Raw genomic sequence first — 17,623 nt, forward strand, 5'->3', positions numbered from 1 at the left:
AAAAGCTGGAAACTTGGTTATCTTTTGTACAGATGGCAATTGCAATTATCCATTCTGCGTGGCCTTTTTTGAGTATTGAAAGTCTGTCATTTACACAGCAGCACACCATCATTTCTTAAGTGATACGTAAAACCACTTAATTGTTCTGTATTACTCCCCTCTGGGGAAGGGTTGTTACACAGCAAACAACACAGGCTTGCAAATGTACATGGACTAACTGGTTACAATGTGGTATAAGGAGGGCTGGGGAACATCCTTTTTTCTGTGCTTGTGTTTGTGTTTTTGTTTTCTAGCACCACCTAAAGAAAATGGAGGGTCGACGCCTGGATTTTGATTACAAAAAGAAAAGACAGGGCAAGCTGCCTGATGAAGAACTTCGCCAAGCTCTGGAGAAATTTGATGAATCAAAAGAAATTGCTGAATCAAGCATGTTCAACCTTCTGGAGATGGATGTGAGATATCCCTTGCTGATCTTTGAGCTGAATCTTAAAAAGAGAAGGATACAAGTTCAGCAGTGAAGGCAGTCTGAAGCAGTGTAGAACTTGAAATCTGTATTAAATCCATGATGCTACAGATTCCTGTCACTGTACAATGGGGAAGCACTTGCTTTCTCATTGGACTCAGTGAGAGGCTCAGAAACCACAGTAATGTACCACCTACACATTAGTGTAGGACTAATTTTATAAGTATTTTATAGGTAACTGAGCTAAAGAACATAAATCCTCGGTAGCATCATTGTGCTTCCTAACTGCATAGTATTACTTAGAAAACAAAAATATATTATTTCTTAAAATTAGTTACATGTAAGTCATGACTTTTACTTAGCTGTGGTTTTAGGGTTTGAGCCAAGGCTTTTGCTCAAGTGTGTGGGCTGCTGAGATGATTGGTGAAGATCAGAGATGATGAACTCACAGCCCCATGGTCTGTGCTGTAAGCAGATGCAATAGTGACTAAAAAGGCCAGTTACTGTCACTGCTTAAAGCTGACTGCAGCATATTTTGTGCTTACAGACTGGCTTAGGACTGAGCATCTTAGTTTTTTTAATCTATTTATAATTAATGTTGAAACTGTAAAATCAAGTGAGAAGAAAAAATTCTCTTTTGGAGGAAAAAAAACATTTCAGCTGAAGTCTGTCTTACAGAATATGTAGTCAAAGGAAACTCGGTTTAAATATTTCTGTTGAAGTAAATGATTGGATATATTCAAAGTTTAAATACACATCTAATTCTAATTAATTCTTCACTTTGTTACCAGATTGCTGTAAGAGGGGCCATAACAAACCTGAAAATATTTGCATTTAAAAACTAAATACAGCTGTGCTGAAATGAAAGAAGTGTAACAAATTTGTAGTTTTAATCCTTGCAGTAACATCCAGCCCTGTGTGGCCAGATAATACTGACCAGCACTACACCACTCTATGTCTACCATGGAAACTGCTGGCAATTGCATTGCCAACACAAGAGTTTTGGATGTTTTTTCCCTCATGAAGTGGAATGCTATCTGCCTTCACTACAAATACTCTAAACCCCAAACGTCATAGTATCGTCCCATTGTTGTCTGCTTCACAGGCCAGAATACAACAGAAGCATGACCTTAGTCCATATGGTTTTGTGCCCCTCAAAGGCAGGGTGGGGAACATATGTAATGCTTTCATGGCAGTCTCATTACGGTCCTTTTATTTTCGTAGCGTATGCTGACCAGGGTAGGTCTGTAGGTTGCTGTTTGAGTAAATCAGCCATGGAGATGATCAGCAGAGAAGGGCTTCATTTACTATTCCAGTTCAAGTCACAACCAGTCATGGTAATGAGTAAAGACTGGTGCGTAACTGTTTGCATGCTACAAAGATGAAATCAGGTGTTTAGAGAGATAAGTAAAAATGCCTTTGCAGTGTCAGTGTGACAGTGGTCTTTACTCACTATTGCTGAGCTGTTAGCACTCGTCTAAGATCTGATGCTTTAATGTCAATCCTCAGATTGAACAAGTGAGCCAGCTTTCTGCTCTTGTACAAGCCCAGCTGGAGTACCACAAGCAGGCCACGCAGATCCTACAGCGAGTGACTTCTAAGCTGGAAGATAGGTAAGCACTTTTTGTAAGTTTGTTGAATTGTTTTATTTTTGTTTTACAGAGGCAGAGAACCTATGAATAGAATGCAACACTGTTACCTTTTGCAATCTGGTAATTGTATGTTTATGAAAACAAGGGCCATTTCATTAGGTAATTGCAGGCTAAGGTTTATATGTTTTGGAGATGCATATACTTCTGAGTATGATTGAGTGAGGACCAAGCTCAGGAAGGTAGCTCAGTGAAGCTGTTAAATGTGATATAACTGAAATCAAGTGTTTATAAAATACTGGTAGTCAGTGAGACTTACAATTTGGATTCCTTACCATTCCTGCATGTATTCACAAAGCACTCTCTGAGAGATTATGTTAATGATTGCTATTGAAAAAGAACATCTTGTTATGTTCTCATCTATGTGAAGATCTTCCTGAGCCAGGTAGCGAGACCCCCATCATTTGCAACTTATTAAATATTCTTTTTTTTCCAGCTTTATTATCAGATCAAACTTGATACAAGGCTTAACTGATTTTACCTCTTCCATCTCTTTTTCTGTAACTGCAAATGCTATCTCAGAGTTGATACAAAATCTTTTAAATAGAATTTTAGAATTTTTGGTTTAGAATTTTTGTTTTTATTAAAACAAAACAGATTGTACTCCCTTGAAATGAGGAAAATAATGTTTGTAAAAGCTTATCAGCTTCCCACACATACGTCCTTCTTCAAGGAAACTTCACATACAGGAAGATTTCTTTAGTTCGCATGGTTCTAGAGGACTCTTCCTAAAAGTTAGACATAGTTACCAAGAGCAGACAATGTTCACATACTGTGTGAAGGCAGCTTGTTAATCATGTATGATTCATTGCTGTTTTCTGATGTCATTAGTGTAGATCTAATGTTTTTGGGTACTACTGTGTCTGTCAGTGTTTATTTTCTCAGAGCACACAGTCTGTAAGCCTCATCCGGTTCAAAGTCCTAAAATTTCTTTGCAATTAGGAGCAGCGCTTGTTTTGTTAGGTAGGCTGCCCAACAGGCTGTTTCTGGATAGTTTGCAGTACTGTCTAAACAGCTAACAGAATGATTTTCAGCACTTAACGACTACTGCAATTCCGTTACTTTACATAAGCATTAAAAAATCCTCAGGAGCAGGTTGTTCTATATTGTTACATATAATGTATACATTACAAGACAAAGTGAGGATACCTTTCTCCGCAACAGATTTATCTTTCTGTATCAATTCAGATAATCCTTTGTCCTTTTGAAACTTCTGCTAAATGATCAGTATCTTTATTTTAAATTTCAGCTCAGTTTTCAACAGCCTCAGTCAACCAACCTCAATCAAACTTCTGTTACAGATCAGCTGAAGTAAAACTGCATAAACGTAGTGTGCATCCCTAATTGTAAAGAGTCTGCTGGCTAAATCATCCTTTGTCCACAGCACTGGGCACAAATTAGAGCACAGTGATATATGCTCATGCCAAAATATATCTTGTCTTTCCCTGCTGGTGGTATGCAGGCAGCAAAGAATGCATGGCCCTGGGTTTTAAGGGTTGTTTTATTGACCTTATGGACTAGAAAATAAATAATTCTTTACTTTTAAGCTGAGAAAATTTGTTACTGTTCACTCTCAGTGATGTCTACAACACATACTGCCCATTTTCTAGATCCTTTTTTAATAAAATGATGTGAATGAAACTTGTTCATGCTTTTCTTTGGCATGGACAATGTCTTCTAACTGCTAAGACTTTCGTGTTTAAAACATTGTCCAAAGAATTTTTAAAGCTATGAGTTAGACTGCAAGACCATGAAAAATTTTAAAATGCACTCAAGTCTTCTATTCTTTCTGCGCTCTTTAGCTTAGGCTTCAAAACTTTCTTCAGGAACTGTCAGTGCAATAATTTTCATTTTTCTTCTACACATTAGTGGAAGGAGTAAGCTTCCTTAAAAAATGCCACAATTACAGGAACTGGGACTTCAGAAACTTGACAAACATTGGGAGATTTGCAATAAAACTAATAATGGGAGGTCAGAAAAGGCTTTTCCTTTCAGACTCTTTTTCATCAAGCAAAAGGAGGCTGCAGTTTCCAAGTGAACAAGTGACAGAGCAACTGGGAAGCAGGAGTGGTTTCCTTGGAGATGTTTCTTTTCTTAAGAAACATGGCTCCTGCTGAGCTTTTGGGTAATTTTTAGCAAGTCACTAGAACTGTCACCTTCTAGTTCATAATCTGTATAAAATGGTGTTTGTTTCACAGAAGTATTAAGTGTAATGGAACTTGTTTAACTATTTCTTTCTTCCAACATTATGGTTTTGAAAAGGTAACTTCTGTTAATGAGTGAATCACAGCAAAGCCTTTTTATTTGTTTATCTTGACATCATTAATTTATGCTTTCAATATGTTTTATGTTTTCGTTTATGAAGAAGAAAAGCAGTCTCTGGGGACAGACTAATATTAATAACATTTTGGGTGAAGAGGAAACCCTTGTTATGAGGACAAAACCCAGTTAAGTTAGAAGCAGTTCTTTTAAACAGATAAATGAAAACATGCTATCAACACGCCTGGGCCAGATCTAGAGAAACTTAGGGCAACCAACTTGTCCTTTAAATTCAGAAGTCTTGACTCAAGTATTCTTTCATATGCAATATTAGAAATATATATGGCAGTTTTCTGCATAAGCTCCTCTGATTCTGTTGTCATCCCTTCCCTGGATGTTACCCTGGAATTTGAAGATGTACCCTTTTCTAGTAATTCTAGATTTCTCAATTAAAAGAATAAGTTGACATCAATGATACATAATGTTTTAATTTTGAGAATCAGGAAAAGTGGAGTTGTGTGCCTTTGTGAAACAAGTATTCCAAATTACAGATTACTGAAGTCTGCAACTGAAGTCAGTACATTCCCACACAGTCTCCTCACATAATGACAAGAGTTGGCATCAACCAAGTGACTAGTGAAGGCTTGCCAGGGACAGAAGCAAAAATCATGCTAAAAATGGGAGAAGAGATGTTTGTACAGCTCTTCTGTAAGCATTGCTCATCACTTAACAAGTTTTTCCCCATTAGAAGCGCTTTGTTATTGTTAGACAAAAAGAAGCCAGACAAAATGTTAAGTTCCTGGAGTGGAACTTCATGGCATAGTCACATCAGGTGGTTTTTGGTAATTTAAACTAAAGTAAACTAAAAAACACTCCAAATGCCAGAATGTGTTTAATCTGGATCATTGGTGGATGGCAACTTCAGCCATGGAAATAATGTTGTTTGGTGCATCTCATCTGTTAACAAGAATCTAACTCTTGACACTTAACTTCATGTTTTGGCAGAATAAAAGAGGCATCTTCACAGCCCAGGAGAGAATACCAGCCCAAACCTCGTATGAGCCTGGATTTCACAACTGGTGACAATACTCAGCACAATGGAGGAATATCTCATGCCACCACACCCAAACCATCAGGTAATGGCAGTAGCAATGTGAGAAGAAAAGCCAGCTCTGTCTGAAGTTTTGCTACAATGCAGAAGTTCCAAGTTCCATGCTTTCTTCTAGAGACCAGTTCTTCCATATTGAGGGAAAATGAGAAGGAGGATAGTATGGGTATTTCTTTGTAAAGTGTTCACATCCCCAGGCAGGAGAACAGAGATGGATCAACCATTGCTTTAAGTGTGTCTTTGGGTCAAAAATTTTCTTAGTCCTATGCGATGGTATGACCTTGACTGGATGTCCAGGTGCTCACCAAGCCACTCCATCAATCCCCTCCTCAGCAGACCAGGGTGAGAGAAAATAAAACAAAAGAACTCGTGCGTCAAGATAAAGGCAGTTTAATAAAGCAATAGCAAAGGTCGCATGCAGAAGCAAAGGAAAGCAGAAGGTGTTATTCAGTACTTCCCATCAGTAGGCATTGTCCAGCTAATTCCTAGGAAGCAGAGCATGAGTACACAGAGTGGTTGCTCTGGAAGATGTATGTCTTAAATATGCCCCCCCACCACCACCCCCTTCCTCCTCCTTTCTCTGAGCTTTTACTGCTGAGCATACATCATATGGTATGGAACATCCCTTTGGTCAGTTTGGGTTAGCTGTTGTCCTGGCTATGTCCGCTCCCAAGATCTCGCTCACCCCCTCCCAGCCTCCTGGTAAGGGGGGAGGCTGGAGGGGCAACCTTGGCTGTGTGGGAGCGCTGCTCAGCAGTAGCCAAAACACTGGTGTGTTATGGCCACCCTTCCAGCTACCAGTACAAGGCACGGCTCTGTGAGGGCTGCTGTGGGGAGAATTAACTCCACCTCAGCCAGACCCAATACATCCTAGAAGCTCAAAGAGATGCTGCCATGCTAAATTCACCTTAAAATACAGATCTTTATGAAACAGGCATTTAGAAAACTGAAAGAACAAATGGAAGTTTTCCATGAAAATGCAGAACCCTGAACCCTTTCACCCCTCCCCCCCCCAACCTCCATAACTTTATGCTACTTTTTAAAACTAGTTATTGCAACACAAAAAGCCTGGAAGTAAAAATCACTAAAAAGAAAAACAAAGCCATTTGGATTATTTTCTTTGTCCAGTTGGGAGCAACATAAGCAAGAACAAGCATTTGTATGATTGTGCATAATAGTTACCTTAAAGAAGTATTTATTTCACACTGGCACATGCCAAGAAAGCTTTATTATTTGTTTCTCCCAGTAATGATCTGTTTTCCCATGTTGTGGTGAGGACTGTCTTCTGCCTAAACCCTGACCTCAGTTATTCCAGTTTACTTCAGTGACAACTGCTAGCACACTCCACCTTGCAAGACTGGATATTTTTTCACTAGATTTTTAATCAGTATTTCCTTCCTTCCCATCACATGTTTTATGTTCTCCCAGGTACAGGCAGCAATAGCATCTCCATTTGACACCTGCAACAGGAAACTATCTTGCATGATCTTGCAAACTCCTAGTAAGCTACTTACTGTGCTAGTGAGGAGGGGGATACAATGGAGAGGCCTTGTGTGTGAGTGTGGTTTGAGTCTTGTATGCTAAAGATCTCATGCAGCTCTCATGCCACCAGTAATTTTCTACCTCACTTCTTTTTTGTAGTGTTTTTTAGCACTTGTCTGTGCTAAGATAGTGCAGACTGATGTTTCTGTGTCTCTTCAGCATTTTTGTATCACGAGAGTGATATTTTTGCAATATTTTTGTCCTAAAATAGCTCAAGCATAGGCCTTCTAGACATAGTGAGTGTTTGAAATGAATATACAGAAAGTTTGAATCTGAAACTTATCCATCCTGAAGCCAATACACATGAAGAAGCTGAAATATGTATTCTTAAAAGTGCCATTATAGTGGAGTGGCATGTGTTGGTTCATTCTGTCCACTGGAAGTGCATGAACTTTTACTATGGAAAGTCAGGTAGGGATATAAGATTCTTTACAATTTAGTGCTGCAAAATCCGAAATATTTTGACCAGTAACAATTTTGCTTTCGGTAGGCTTGAAGCTAAAGAGACTTCGGGGAGGGGGAATATGGGAAATAGGAAAAATATTTATTAATTTCATATAATGTTTGAAAATCTAATCTAACCAATAACATAATAATTTCCATTAGCCATACTAAAGGTTTTATGGTCAGATGTTCATGAACTAACATATTAGAAAGCTTTCAATTTCAAACTAGTTCTGAATCTGTCCTGGTGGCCCTTCAGTCAGGTGTTTTGTGGGAATGGGGAGGAAAAGTGTTTGGAAACCTCAGATTAAAATTCAAAGGATTAGGAGCATCTAGAGTGGTTTACAGTATAGCTGTACCAATGAAGTCTCCAAATAAAGGACAAAGACGCAGTTGTATCTTCACTGTTGTTTTAATTACATTATTTACTTGAATTAAATAGACAAAGCATCTCTCTGCCAGTAAAGCTGGAAATACATTAGAATTTCTGCTTTACGTTTTGTGTTTTACAAACAGATAAAAAATAGATTCCAAACTGGTCATAGTCATGCTTTTAGGTGTGGGCTTGACTGTAGCTTGGTTCTTTTAGGATTCTCAGACATTTACTAGCAGTCACATAGGAAAACTGAAGGCTGCCAAAGCTGATAGCTATCTCGTAATGAAGTTTAGCAGTCCAGATTTAGATGTTACCAAAGAACTGTCATCAGCATCTGAGTGATATGAGAAGCAGCAAAATCTGTGGTAGGTACAATGGTAAAAAGGATATGCTGTAACTGTTGGGATTTTTAAGCACATTGGTTTTTGTGTTTCTTCTCCACAGGTGCTCACATGGATCAGCCATGCTGCCGAGCTCTGTATGACTTTGAACCAGAAAATGAAGGGGAGCTGGGATTTAAAGAGGGTGATATCATTACCCTCACTAACCAGATTGATGAAAACTGGTATGAGGGGATGCTTCATGGCCAGTCAGGTTTCTTCCCCATCAATTACGTTGATATTCTAGTTCCATTACCCAATTAGGATGGCTGTTCCACCACCTCTGACCCAGATAGTTGTGTCAGTACCACTGCTTTCAAAATGCTGCTTCTTACACCTTGTAAGTACAAACTGCAGGGTTTAGAGTCATCAGTTTCCACGGAGCATCTTTGGTTTATATGTTGTCATGCTGCATGGTGGTGATACTTACTATCTTCTGAGCCAGCGTAGTGTGGGTTAGTTTATTGGCCATGCTGGCCTGGTGGTAACCAGAGCCGTTACTGAGGTGAAGCTGGGAAGATGATGGCAAGCAAAGCAGGTAACTCATAGTAAAGTAGCAGGAAGTGAAGGTGGTATTGGTGGTATTGGGAAGATAATACCTATCACCACTGTATTGCTTTTCAGTCTTAGTTCTCTATAAAAGAGGAAAATGTTCTTGCCATTTCATCTTTTCCTTCCTAATGACGCAGTTCACACAAGTCTAACATGGACTAACCAGAACTGTACCTTCCAACCAAACTGGCTTGCTCTTCTCACAGAGGCAATGTAAATGTAAACCCTCTGGTTTCTCATAAAGCAAACCACTGTACTGTGTGTCCTGCTGCTCTCTGCTCATTTTTACGTTCTTAATTATTGTTAAAAGGCCTATTTCCATCTAGAGGTAAACTGTAAACCATAAAATGGGGATTCCTGTAGTAAAAACCTTGGACCATAAAGCACCTGAATTTGCCCTTCAGGAACTTTAAGCATGCTCACCAAAAATGCCAGTAAGAGGGCAAGATGGGGAATAAAACTGGCATTTGTTAACTGTTTCTTGTCAAGTCTTGGCACAAAATCATGCTGCTTAAGCACCAGATATCCTTTGTAAACTCATCCACTGAGGAATACAATAACCAACCAAACATGACCCTCACTTCATTTGTTTCTGTCTACCATGTGTTCTTTGAACATCATTTGTGCATATTCTCTCCTCAATGAGGACTAAATAAAACTTACCTTTTTGTGTTGCACAATTAAAGACATGTGGCTGTATATGCAAAAATATTTTCCATATGTTTAGTTGGTTCACTTGTGTTCCTCTGTCCTGCACTTTGTGCATACAGTGCTGTGCCTAGCTTCTTGGCATTCTTTTGGTAACAGTTGCAGAAGTTCTGTTAGTTTAGTTATCCAGAGTTCTATTTATCTAAATTGTACAGACTCTCAGAGATTTAATGTGCTGCTTTGAATGTGCCACTTCAGTACTGGATGATGTGAAATGAAGACAATTCCCTACTGCTTAATGTATAAACTATATCATGGAAAGTATTGATATTTCAAATAAATGCTGAGATAATAACTAGAATAATGTTGTGGATTATTTTTTGCTTTCAAATCTGTCATGCTAAGCAGTTAACAAGAATTTTATTTCAGAAGGCAAATTCCTCATTTCCTGCAAATGTGAAAAATACTTCTTTTGTCATTATCATGTTGCTTCAGTTAATTAAAACTCGTATGTATAATACCCCTTATAAACAGGACACTAAGCACATTAAATCAGTGGCATGATGACCAGCAATCTTGTGGATAGGAGGTTGTTTCTCATTAAATAATGCTGGTGTTCACACCCCCCCCTAGTAAAGCTTAAAGACATGCTAACTTATAGTTTAATTTTTATTTCATATGACACGGCATTTTATTTCATTTTATATTCTTTGTTGTACACGTACTGTGGTGGACTAGCCTTGGCAAAGGGCCAGACACCCACACAGCTGCTCACTCGCTGTTTGTCCTTAGTGAGAGGATAAGAAAGTTGTGATAAAGACAGGGAGATTGCTAACTGGTCACTGTCACGAGCGAAACAGACTTGACTTGGAGAAAGCTAATTTATTACCAATTAAAAGTAGATCATGTATAGTGAGAAAAAAAGGACAACTAAAATAGCACCTTTCCTGCCCCATTTCCCAAGGTCAAAGTCGCTCCTTTGCTCCTGACTCCCTCCAACCAGCAGTGCAGGGAGATGTGGAATGGGAGGTTTATAGTCAGTCCATAACAGCTTCTTGCTGCTGCTCCTTCCTCCTCAGGGTTTTCCTCTGCTCCAGTGGTCGGTCCCTGCACATGCTGTGATGTGAATATCTGTGTCATGGACTGCCTCTTCCTCATCTTCCTTTGACCTTGGTGTTCCCTCTGCTGTTTCTCACTCTTCTATTTCCCCCCTCCTCTCTCTGCCTAGCGTGTTTTGCCCATTCTTAGGTTTTCTCTGAGGGACCACCATCTTGCCTGAGGGGCTCAGCTGTGTCCTGTGGTGAGTCCCTTTGAGCCCCCCACTTCTAGCGCCTTGCCACATAACCCCACAGGCCTGTGTTTAAGAGATGTCCCCAGGCACATTGACAGAGACTCTGGCAGAGTAGAACAAGGCAAGTCTGACAGAGGTGGAGCCTCATCCAAGGCTCAGTTCAAGGTCAGGTTGGACAGGGCTCTGAATGACCTGATACGGTTGAAGATGTCCCTGCTTATTGCAGGGGTGTTGGACTAGATGATCTTCAAAGGTCCCTTCCAACCCAAATAGAAATACACACACACACACACACACACAAATATATGTACAACAACTGTTACTTTTTTTACAGTTCTGACCTAAATCCTAGGACTGGCCTCTTGAGTCAGTTTCTGTTGATGATTGGAAGTAATCTGTACCAAACAGTTGCATTAATAGTGACTTACTACAGTTAAGAACTATGTTTCAGTTAATTATGTTAATTGTCCAGGCCTAGCAATCACAGGTAGTGCCCTAGCATTCCCCTATTTTATCAAGATTATGATTGTCTAGTGTTTTGGAGAGCATGTAAACATAAGGCAGTTATCTTAGAGATAATTTTGCATGGTTTAGAGCAAAAGGATAATTGGTGTCCCACCCAGCTGAGGGGGCCTGTTTTTTAAGTTGTAGGGAGATGTTGCATCTTTCAACAAGAACTAGGCCAGAAGGAATGCAGAGAATAGTGAAAAACTCTGTTACACGCCATCACTTGATAACATTGGCCCCAGTCTTGACATGTTACATGATTCTTGGCAGTTCCGTGTTGCTCTGTTCTCTGTCTCGTACAGGTAATCCCTGAAGAACGCTTTATTCCTCAGGTGGTAAGATCAAAATCTGACTTGGCCAAGGCAGAGACTGCCAGGGCTGACAAAAGTTTGCATCTAAAGCTTCGGTGTTAGGATAAAGGGTGTGATCCAGGAGCTGGAAGAAAGCAGGAGACTGCTTTCACATCTCAAGCAGTTCAAAGCTCTGTGTGCAGAGCCCTGTGACTGTTCCATTCCAGAAGTACATGAGATGTTGTTGATGGAGGCAACATCACTTTTTCACTGGCAGACTTACAGCTTCTGTCATCCTGCTTCTTAAGGTCTATGTTTTCAGAAACATTTAAAAAATGTGAAATGTGACATGTATTCCTAATTACCAAACTTGGCTGTAGAACTGCTGCTTCTCGCAGAGGAAATCAGGAAGTCTTCCAGCACTAAGCTATCAGCTGCTGAATATAGCTAAAGGTTTAGCTTTGATCATTTTTGTTGGGTGTTTTGTCAGTTGAACCTTAGGGTTTCATGAAGCTTTTACCTTCTTAGAGTTTCTCATTTATTGTGAAGTGAAACTTCCTGAAAAATACGGAAAAAAAACCACCCTGCAACAGTTCCCTGAGCAGTTCTCTATTTAAATAAAGAAATGATTGAACCAAACAAGGGCGGCTTTTTTCCTCTTTTAAAATACCCCTTCGCTGCAGATAGAAAGAAGATGATAGTCACACCCAGAATTTTATATTTGAATCTTGGCTTAGTGATTATACAGACAACTCTTTCCTTATGATCATAATGCTTTTCCAACATAAACTACATGGAGAAGACTTGAAAACTGCTATGAGGACTTCTTTTCTGGTTTCACATTTGTAGGTCTTTCAAATCTTTATGGCTACTGCTACGCTGAGCGATAGTTCTGTTTCAGGGTGTATCCTAGGCTTGCCACATCTACAGGCTGAGGAAACTGGCTAGACTTATGAAAGCAGGAAACAGGTTGTGTACAGATGAGTTTTCTTCCCAGCGTAGGAATAGGCTGAGTTTGAGATGGGCAAATGAAGTAAAAAATTAGGGCACAATCCCAGATAACACTGTATAAAAACAAGTGCATTCTGTAGAAGTGAACTTGATCTTAATTTTCTGTAAAGCACCAGTAGGTTGTCTTAGACTTAAACTCAGAATTTCTAGAATGCTCTGTAATTATTATTTTATTATTTTTAAAGTCTAAGTGCTCTGGTAGTTGGACACAGACTTGGAATTTCCAGAAGACTTTGCTGTCCTTCCTTGCCATTTGGACTAAAATGCTGTGGAAGATGGGGATAGCTTTGTGATATATTCTTGCTGTGCACTGTGAAGTACAGATAAATTCTAAGCTATTTACCTTCAATAGTATCTCCTTGGAGATAAAGCACAAGGGAGTGGGTCAAAGCAGCAGTAGCTTCTGCCATGCCTTTCTAGAGCTGCTGGCTTTGGAAAGCCCCTGCAGCTTTGGGACTCAAATAGAGAACATCTGCCTTCCGGATGCTGCTGGGGCAGGCGGTGGACAAGCTGAAGTCCCTGTGGTAAGACTCCTCCCCTGGCCTGCAGCTCATTTGGTAGGGTCATGGCAGCCAGCCTCATGCTACTCGCACTCACTTGCACAGTGCTCAGGGCTTGTGCCTTTCACTCTCCCTTCACCTTCTGTGAAACCTGGAGTTGGAAAGAAGCACTAACAAAGCAGGGAAAAGGAAAGGGAGCTCAATGACCTGTGTTTCTCTGCTCACCTACAAGCTGGGAGGCTCCAGGAGGGTCTGGACAGCTCTCTGAGAAGTTCTGCTTTCCCAGTACATGCAGAAACAAACTGGTGCCACTTTGGGTCACTGCCTGAAACTGGAGGATTCAGTGATTTACCAGCCACCGTCAGCAGTGCTCATTTATGGGACTTTCCTGTGCCTCAGTAGTCACTGGCATGTCCTTTGCTCAGAGCATCCATATGGTCAGTGAGGTCCTGAAGTAGGCACCAGCTATAATTCATAGCACCAAAAGAGTTATTTTACTAATGTTTCTAATGATCCCCATAGACACTTTGTCTCGTCCCACACCAGAGTGGCAAGAGGATTTCTGGGGAGATGGAGAGCGCGTGCAAAGAGAGAGGGTGGCTCCAAATCGGGACTCCTTCCCAAGACCTTGGGTGTCTGCACGTCCCTGGACTATGAGTCTGCTTGGCACCCCATAGCTACTTCCCATTTCTTCTCCCTGCTGTGGTGAGCACCAGCACCAGGCTCCACAGGCTGTGAGAGAGACCTCTTATAGGCCCCTGTTAGCGGTACTCCAGGTGCTGTGCTCTGGCTCCACAAAGAACACATACCACGTACTTTGGTTTGAAACCATGAACCCATCTCTTGTCCCACTTACAGACCTCTATTGTGACATGTTACCTTCACACTTTCTAACCTTTCTCCTCAGGGACAGGATTTGGCATTTCCCTTTGCTGAAGTTCATGAAGTTCCTGTCAGCCCATTTCTCCAGCCCATTCAGGTCCCTCTGGATACTAGCACAACCTTCTGTATCAGCCACTCCTCCCTGTTTTTTATCATCTGCAAAGAAACAGAGAGTGTACTCTGCCTAATCTTCCAGACCATTAATCATAGAATCATAGTGTCGTAGAGTCTAGGCTAAAAGGAACCTTTGAAGAACATCTCATTCCAACCCCTGACCGTGAAATGGGCAGGGACATTTTTCACTATATCAGGTTGCTCAAAGCCCTGTCCAACCTGAGTTTGAACACTTCCAATGATGAGGCATCCACAGCTGCTCTAAGCAACCTGTTCCAGTGTCTCACCACGCTTACTGCAAAACAAATTCTTTCTTATGTCCATTCTAAATTTACCCACTTTCAGTTTAAAACAGTTACCCTTTGTCCTGTCACCACAGGCACTGGTAGGAAGTCTCCCTCTGTCTTTCTTACAAACCTCCTTTACATACTGAAAGGCTGTAATAAGGTGTCCCCAGAGCCTTGTCTTCTCTAAGCTGAACAACCCCAACTCAGCCTGTCTTTATAGGAGAGATGTTCTAGTCCTCTGGCCCTTTTAATGGCCCTCCTCTGGACCTACTTGAATGAAGATGTTGAACAAGATTGGACCTGCTACTGACTCGCATTCATGGCTGGCCTTCAGCTGGTCATCGTGCTGCTGAACACAACACTCTGGGCCCAGTCTTTTAGTCAGCTTTCAGTCTGCCTCACTGCCCACAAATCTAACTCCTACTTTATCAGTTTGTCTATTTGGATGTTAAACCAGAGAGAGTGTTACAACACAGGACTCTCAAGATAATAATGTACACATTTCTGTAGCACTTGCTTGTATATAGCAGACCATAGTCTCCTAGAATATTTAGGTTCTTAAATAATGGGCAGATTCTTAAATATTGAACACTTTAAGTATGAAATCTATTTTCATGTTGGTTGGTGAAACATATTTTCATAGAAGCAAGGAAAAAACTAGATTTGGAGAGTCATCTGTGAAATCTAGTCCAATGATGAAACAAATTTTCATAGAAGCAAGGAAAAAATCAGATTTGGAGAGTCATCTGTGGAATCTAGTCCAATCTTCTGCTCAGACAAGGTGTGATTAAATCATGCTGCTCAAGGCCTTGTCCAGTTAAGTCTTGAACATATTGAAGCTGGAGCTGCAGATTCCCCAGACTTTGGTTTTTTTAGAACATCTTTTAGTTTCCACTGAAAATAGAGAAGTCACAACACTGTAAAAGTTAGATGGTATATGCTATGCATCAGAACACTTGGATATCCACAGGCCTTCAGTGCTTACTGTAGTGGTTGCCTCCAAAACTTTTATGTTATGTGCAGTGGGAAGGAGACTAGTTATGACCCTGTGTAACAGTTATGGCTATAACGGTTGACCGTATGAAGTACTTGAGGGATACTAAGGCATCTAATGGTTGATGTGACAATGCACAGCTTGCATAGTTTCACTAAGTTAACTGCATAAGGAGAATTCCACAAATACCTGGGCTAGGTTTCAAAGATTTAACATGCATTCTGAGTGCCTATGTCTAAGGCTTGATTTCTCAAAGTGCCCATTTAGTTGCCTCTTAGCCCAGTGGTCATTATAGGTTTTGTTTATAAAGTTCCTCAAGTGTCTGCATTTCTTACCCAGAAGCACTGAAGACTTGGCAAAACTCACCTGGTGACCCTTTGCAGGACCTTGATGACTTAGATAATCCTCTGCCAATACTGCAAGTAGAACTCAGACCAGTATGCAGCAATATTTTCTTGATTTATGCAAAAATCAGCTGGGTGATCTGATCTTTAAAGCCTATCAGCAAAAATTGTAGCGCTAACTCTAGCTGGACAGTCCCAGTCAAACATTTTATATCCCCATGTGCCTGTGCAGGAGCGGGCTGGAAACTAGGACCATGCGTGGCAATGAGTTAGCTGAGGGGAACGTGCTCCAGTGTGAATAGACACAACAATTAACAGGATGAGTCATGCTGAGACAGTGTAGGGGAGTGGGGGACGGATGGCGCCAAGGATGGCGCCCAGGAAAGGTAACGCCTTGCTGTTAATTGATGGTAGTTAACCACCAATGGGGGATTGCCTAGTATGCAGTGCTTAGCTCAAAAGAACCAATCTGTTTAAAACGCGCGACTTCTGAAAGTATATATACCCGTGTTTCTATACAATAAATTGACATTTGCTTGCATCAAGCTGTGTCCCGTCTCTCCATTGCAGCATGCCTGGACCTTCCAGAGATCACAAGAACAGGAAGAAACCCAGAAGCTCCTGTAGTAATGAAGAAAGTATTGTATGTCAAAGCTTCAGCCCATGTATGTGGTTGCATGATGAAAAAAGCAACTTTAGAAGAGGCAGAAAGGATGTTCAATCTGCTAGTAGAAAGCTTCAGAGCCAGAACTATCCTCTCTTATTGCTGACTTTTCAGGTGATGCGAGGAAGTTACTTCCTAAATTGTGAGGGAGCAGCAGAGTACTCAGCAAAAAAAGAAGGAATGTTATTTACCTTCTGTTCTTCCAGAGATGGGACTTATGTTCCTGGAATTTCTCTGATTTTAACCTTCAAGTGAAATGTGATCAGAGCTGTTTCTGAAACAAATACTGACATGAAGAAGAAACCAGAGCACAAATAGAAAACCTTGCAAGCATACTTTGCTTCTTCAACATGAGAGAAGGAGGTAGCCTCTGACAGTCCTTTTGCAGTGGGCTGAAGTAGCTTATTAGCAGCTCACAGCTGTCATAATGCGAACTTGAACTATCAGGAAAAGATCCAGTATGATGACAGACATCAGCACACATCAGTGGTGATGTCCAGAGGAAACTGCAGATGCATCAGCTTCATCAGTCCTACAGCAATCTTCTGATCCAGTGTCGTACCCAGTTCCTGTGAGGTGAGTGTCATAAAGAGAAGAGTAATGCTAAAGTAGCTGATCACCTCCTGCAAATCCTGTAAGCAGGTGCTTTAAAGCTTGGTCTTCAAAGAGCAGAATGAAAATTGCAGATATAAAATGAATAGAAGGCAGCTGGACTTTTTATGCCATCATTTTAACACTTCTGAGCAGGCAGATAAAAGGCCTCGTATACCACATGAAAATAACTTAGATCCACAATGTCCATTGCAAAAGAGCAGCAGCTGCTATGCCTAGCTGCGTGTAAAGCTGAGACAGCTGTTTAAAATGAGGAAGCTTCCAGAGGCATGGAACATTATAGACCATTTCACCATGTCCTGAACATTCCTTCTCCCAGAAAGTGCTCCTTGCTTTCACTTTGAAGCATCATGAAGTTACTACTTGCTTTGTCCTGCCTGGAAGTCTAGAATGGTCTCATGGGGCTCCCAAAGTCACCGAGGTCACATCGTACCAGTTTCCAGATCTGTTTAAGGTCCTAGGATGGGACTCGGCGTAGATTGGATTTAAAGTACTGGCAGAAAACTGTTACCAGAAACTGAGCAGTGAATTTAGTTTTAATTCTCAAAATGTACAATAGGGCTAATAATTCCATGTTTCACAGAGCTGTTGAGAGTATATATTAATGTGCATAAAGTTCTCAGACTTTGCACAGTAGACTTGAGGAAAAATCTGTTCAGTTTTCTCTGTACAACTACGGTATTAATCCAGCCAAATCAAAATTTCT

The 17,623-nt window shown here is 40.7% G+C and overlaps 1 protein-coding gene across 3 annotated transcripts in view; it reads left to right on the forward strand.

Annotated features, from left to right (window-relative positions):
- SH3GL2 (SH3 domain containing GRB2 like 2, endophilin A1) overlaps positions 1–15,893 on the forward strand; it is a 117,727-nt gene extending 101,834 nt beyond the window's left edge. For all 3 annotated transcript variants that reach the window (XM_080371897.1, XM_080371895.1, XM_080371896.1), the window contains exons 6-9: positions 294–452; positions 1,973–2,076; positions 5,377–5,507; positions 8,286–15,893. In XM_080371897.1, coding sequence (XP_080228023.1) covers positions 294–452; positions 1,973–2,076; positions 5,377–5,507; positions 8,286–8,485 — 594 coding nt within the window. In that variant the 3' untranslated portion in view covers positions 8,486–15,893. The remainder of the gene's footprint in view (positions 1–293; positions 453–1,972; positions 2,077–5,376; positions 5,508–8,285) is intronic.
- Positions 15,894–17,623: the final 1,730 nt, after the last annotated feature.

This window comes from Falco punctatus (assembly GCF_963210335.1).
Source record: "Falco punctatus genome assembly, chromosome: Z".
NCBI classification, from domain to species: domain Eukaryota; kingdom Metazoa; phylum Chordata; class Aves; order Falconiformes; family Falconidae; genus Falco; species Falco punctatus.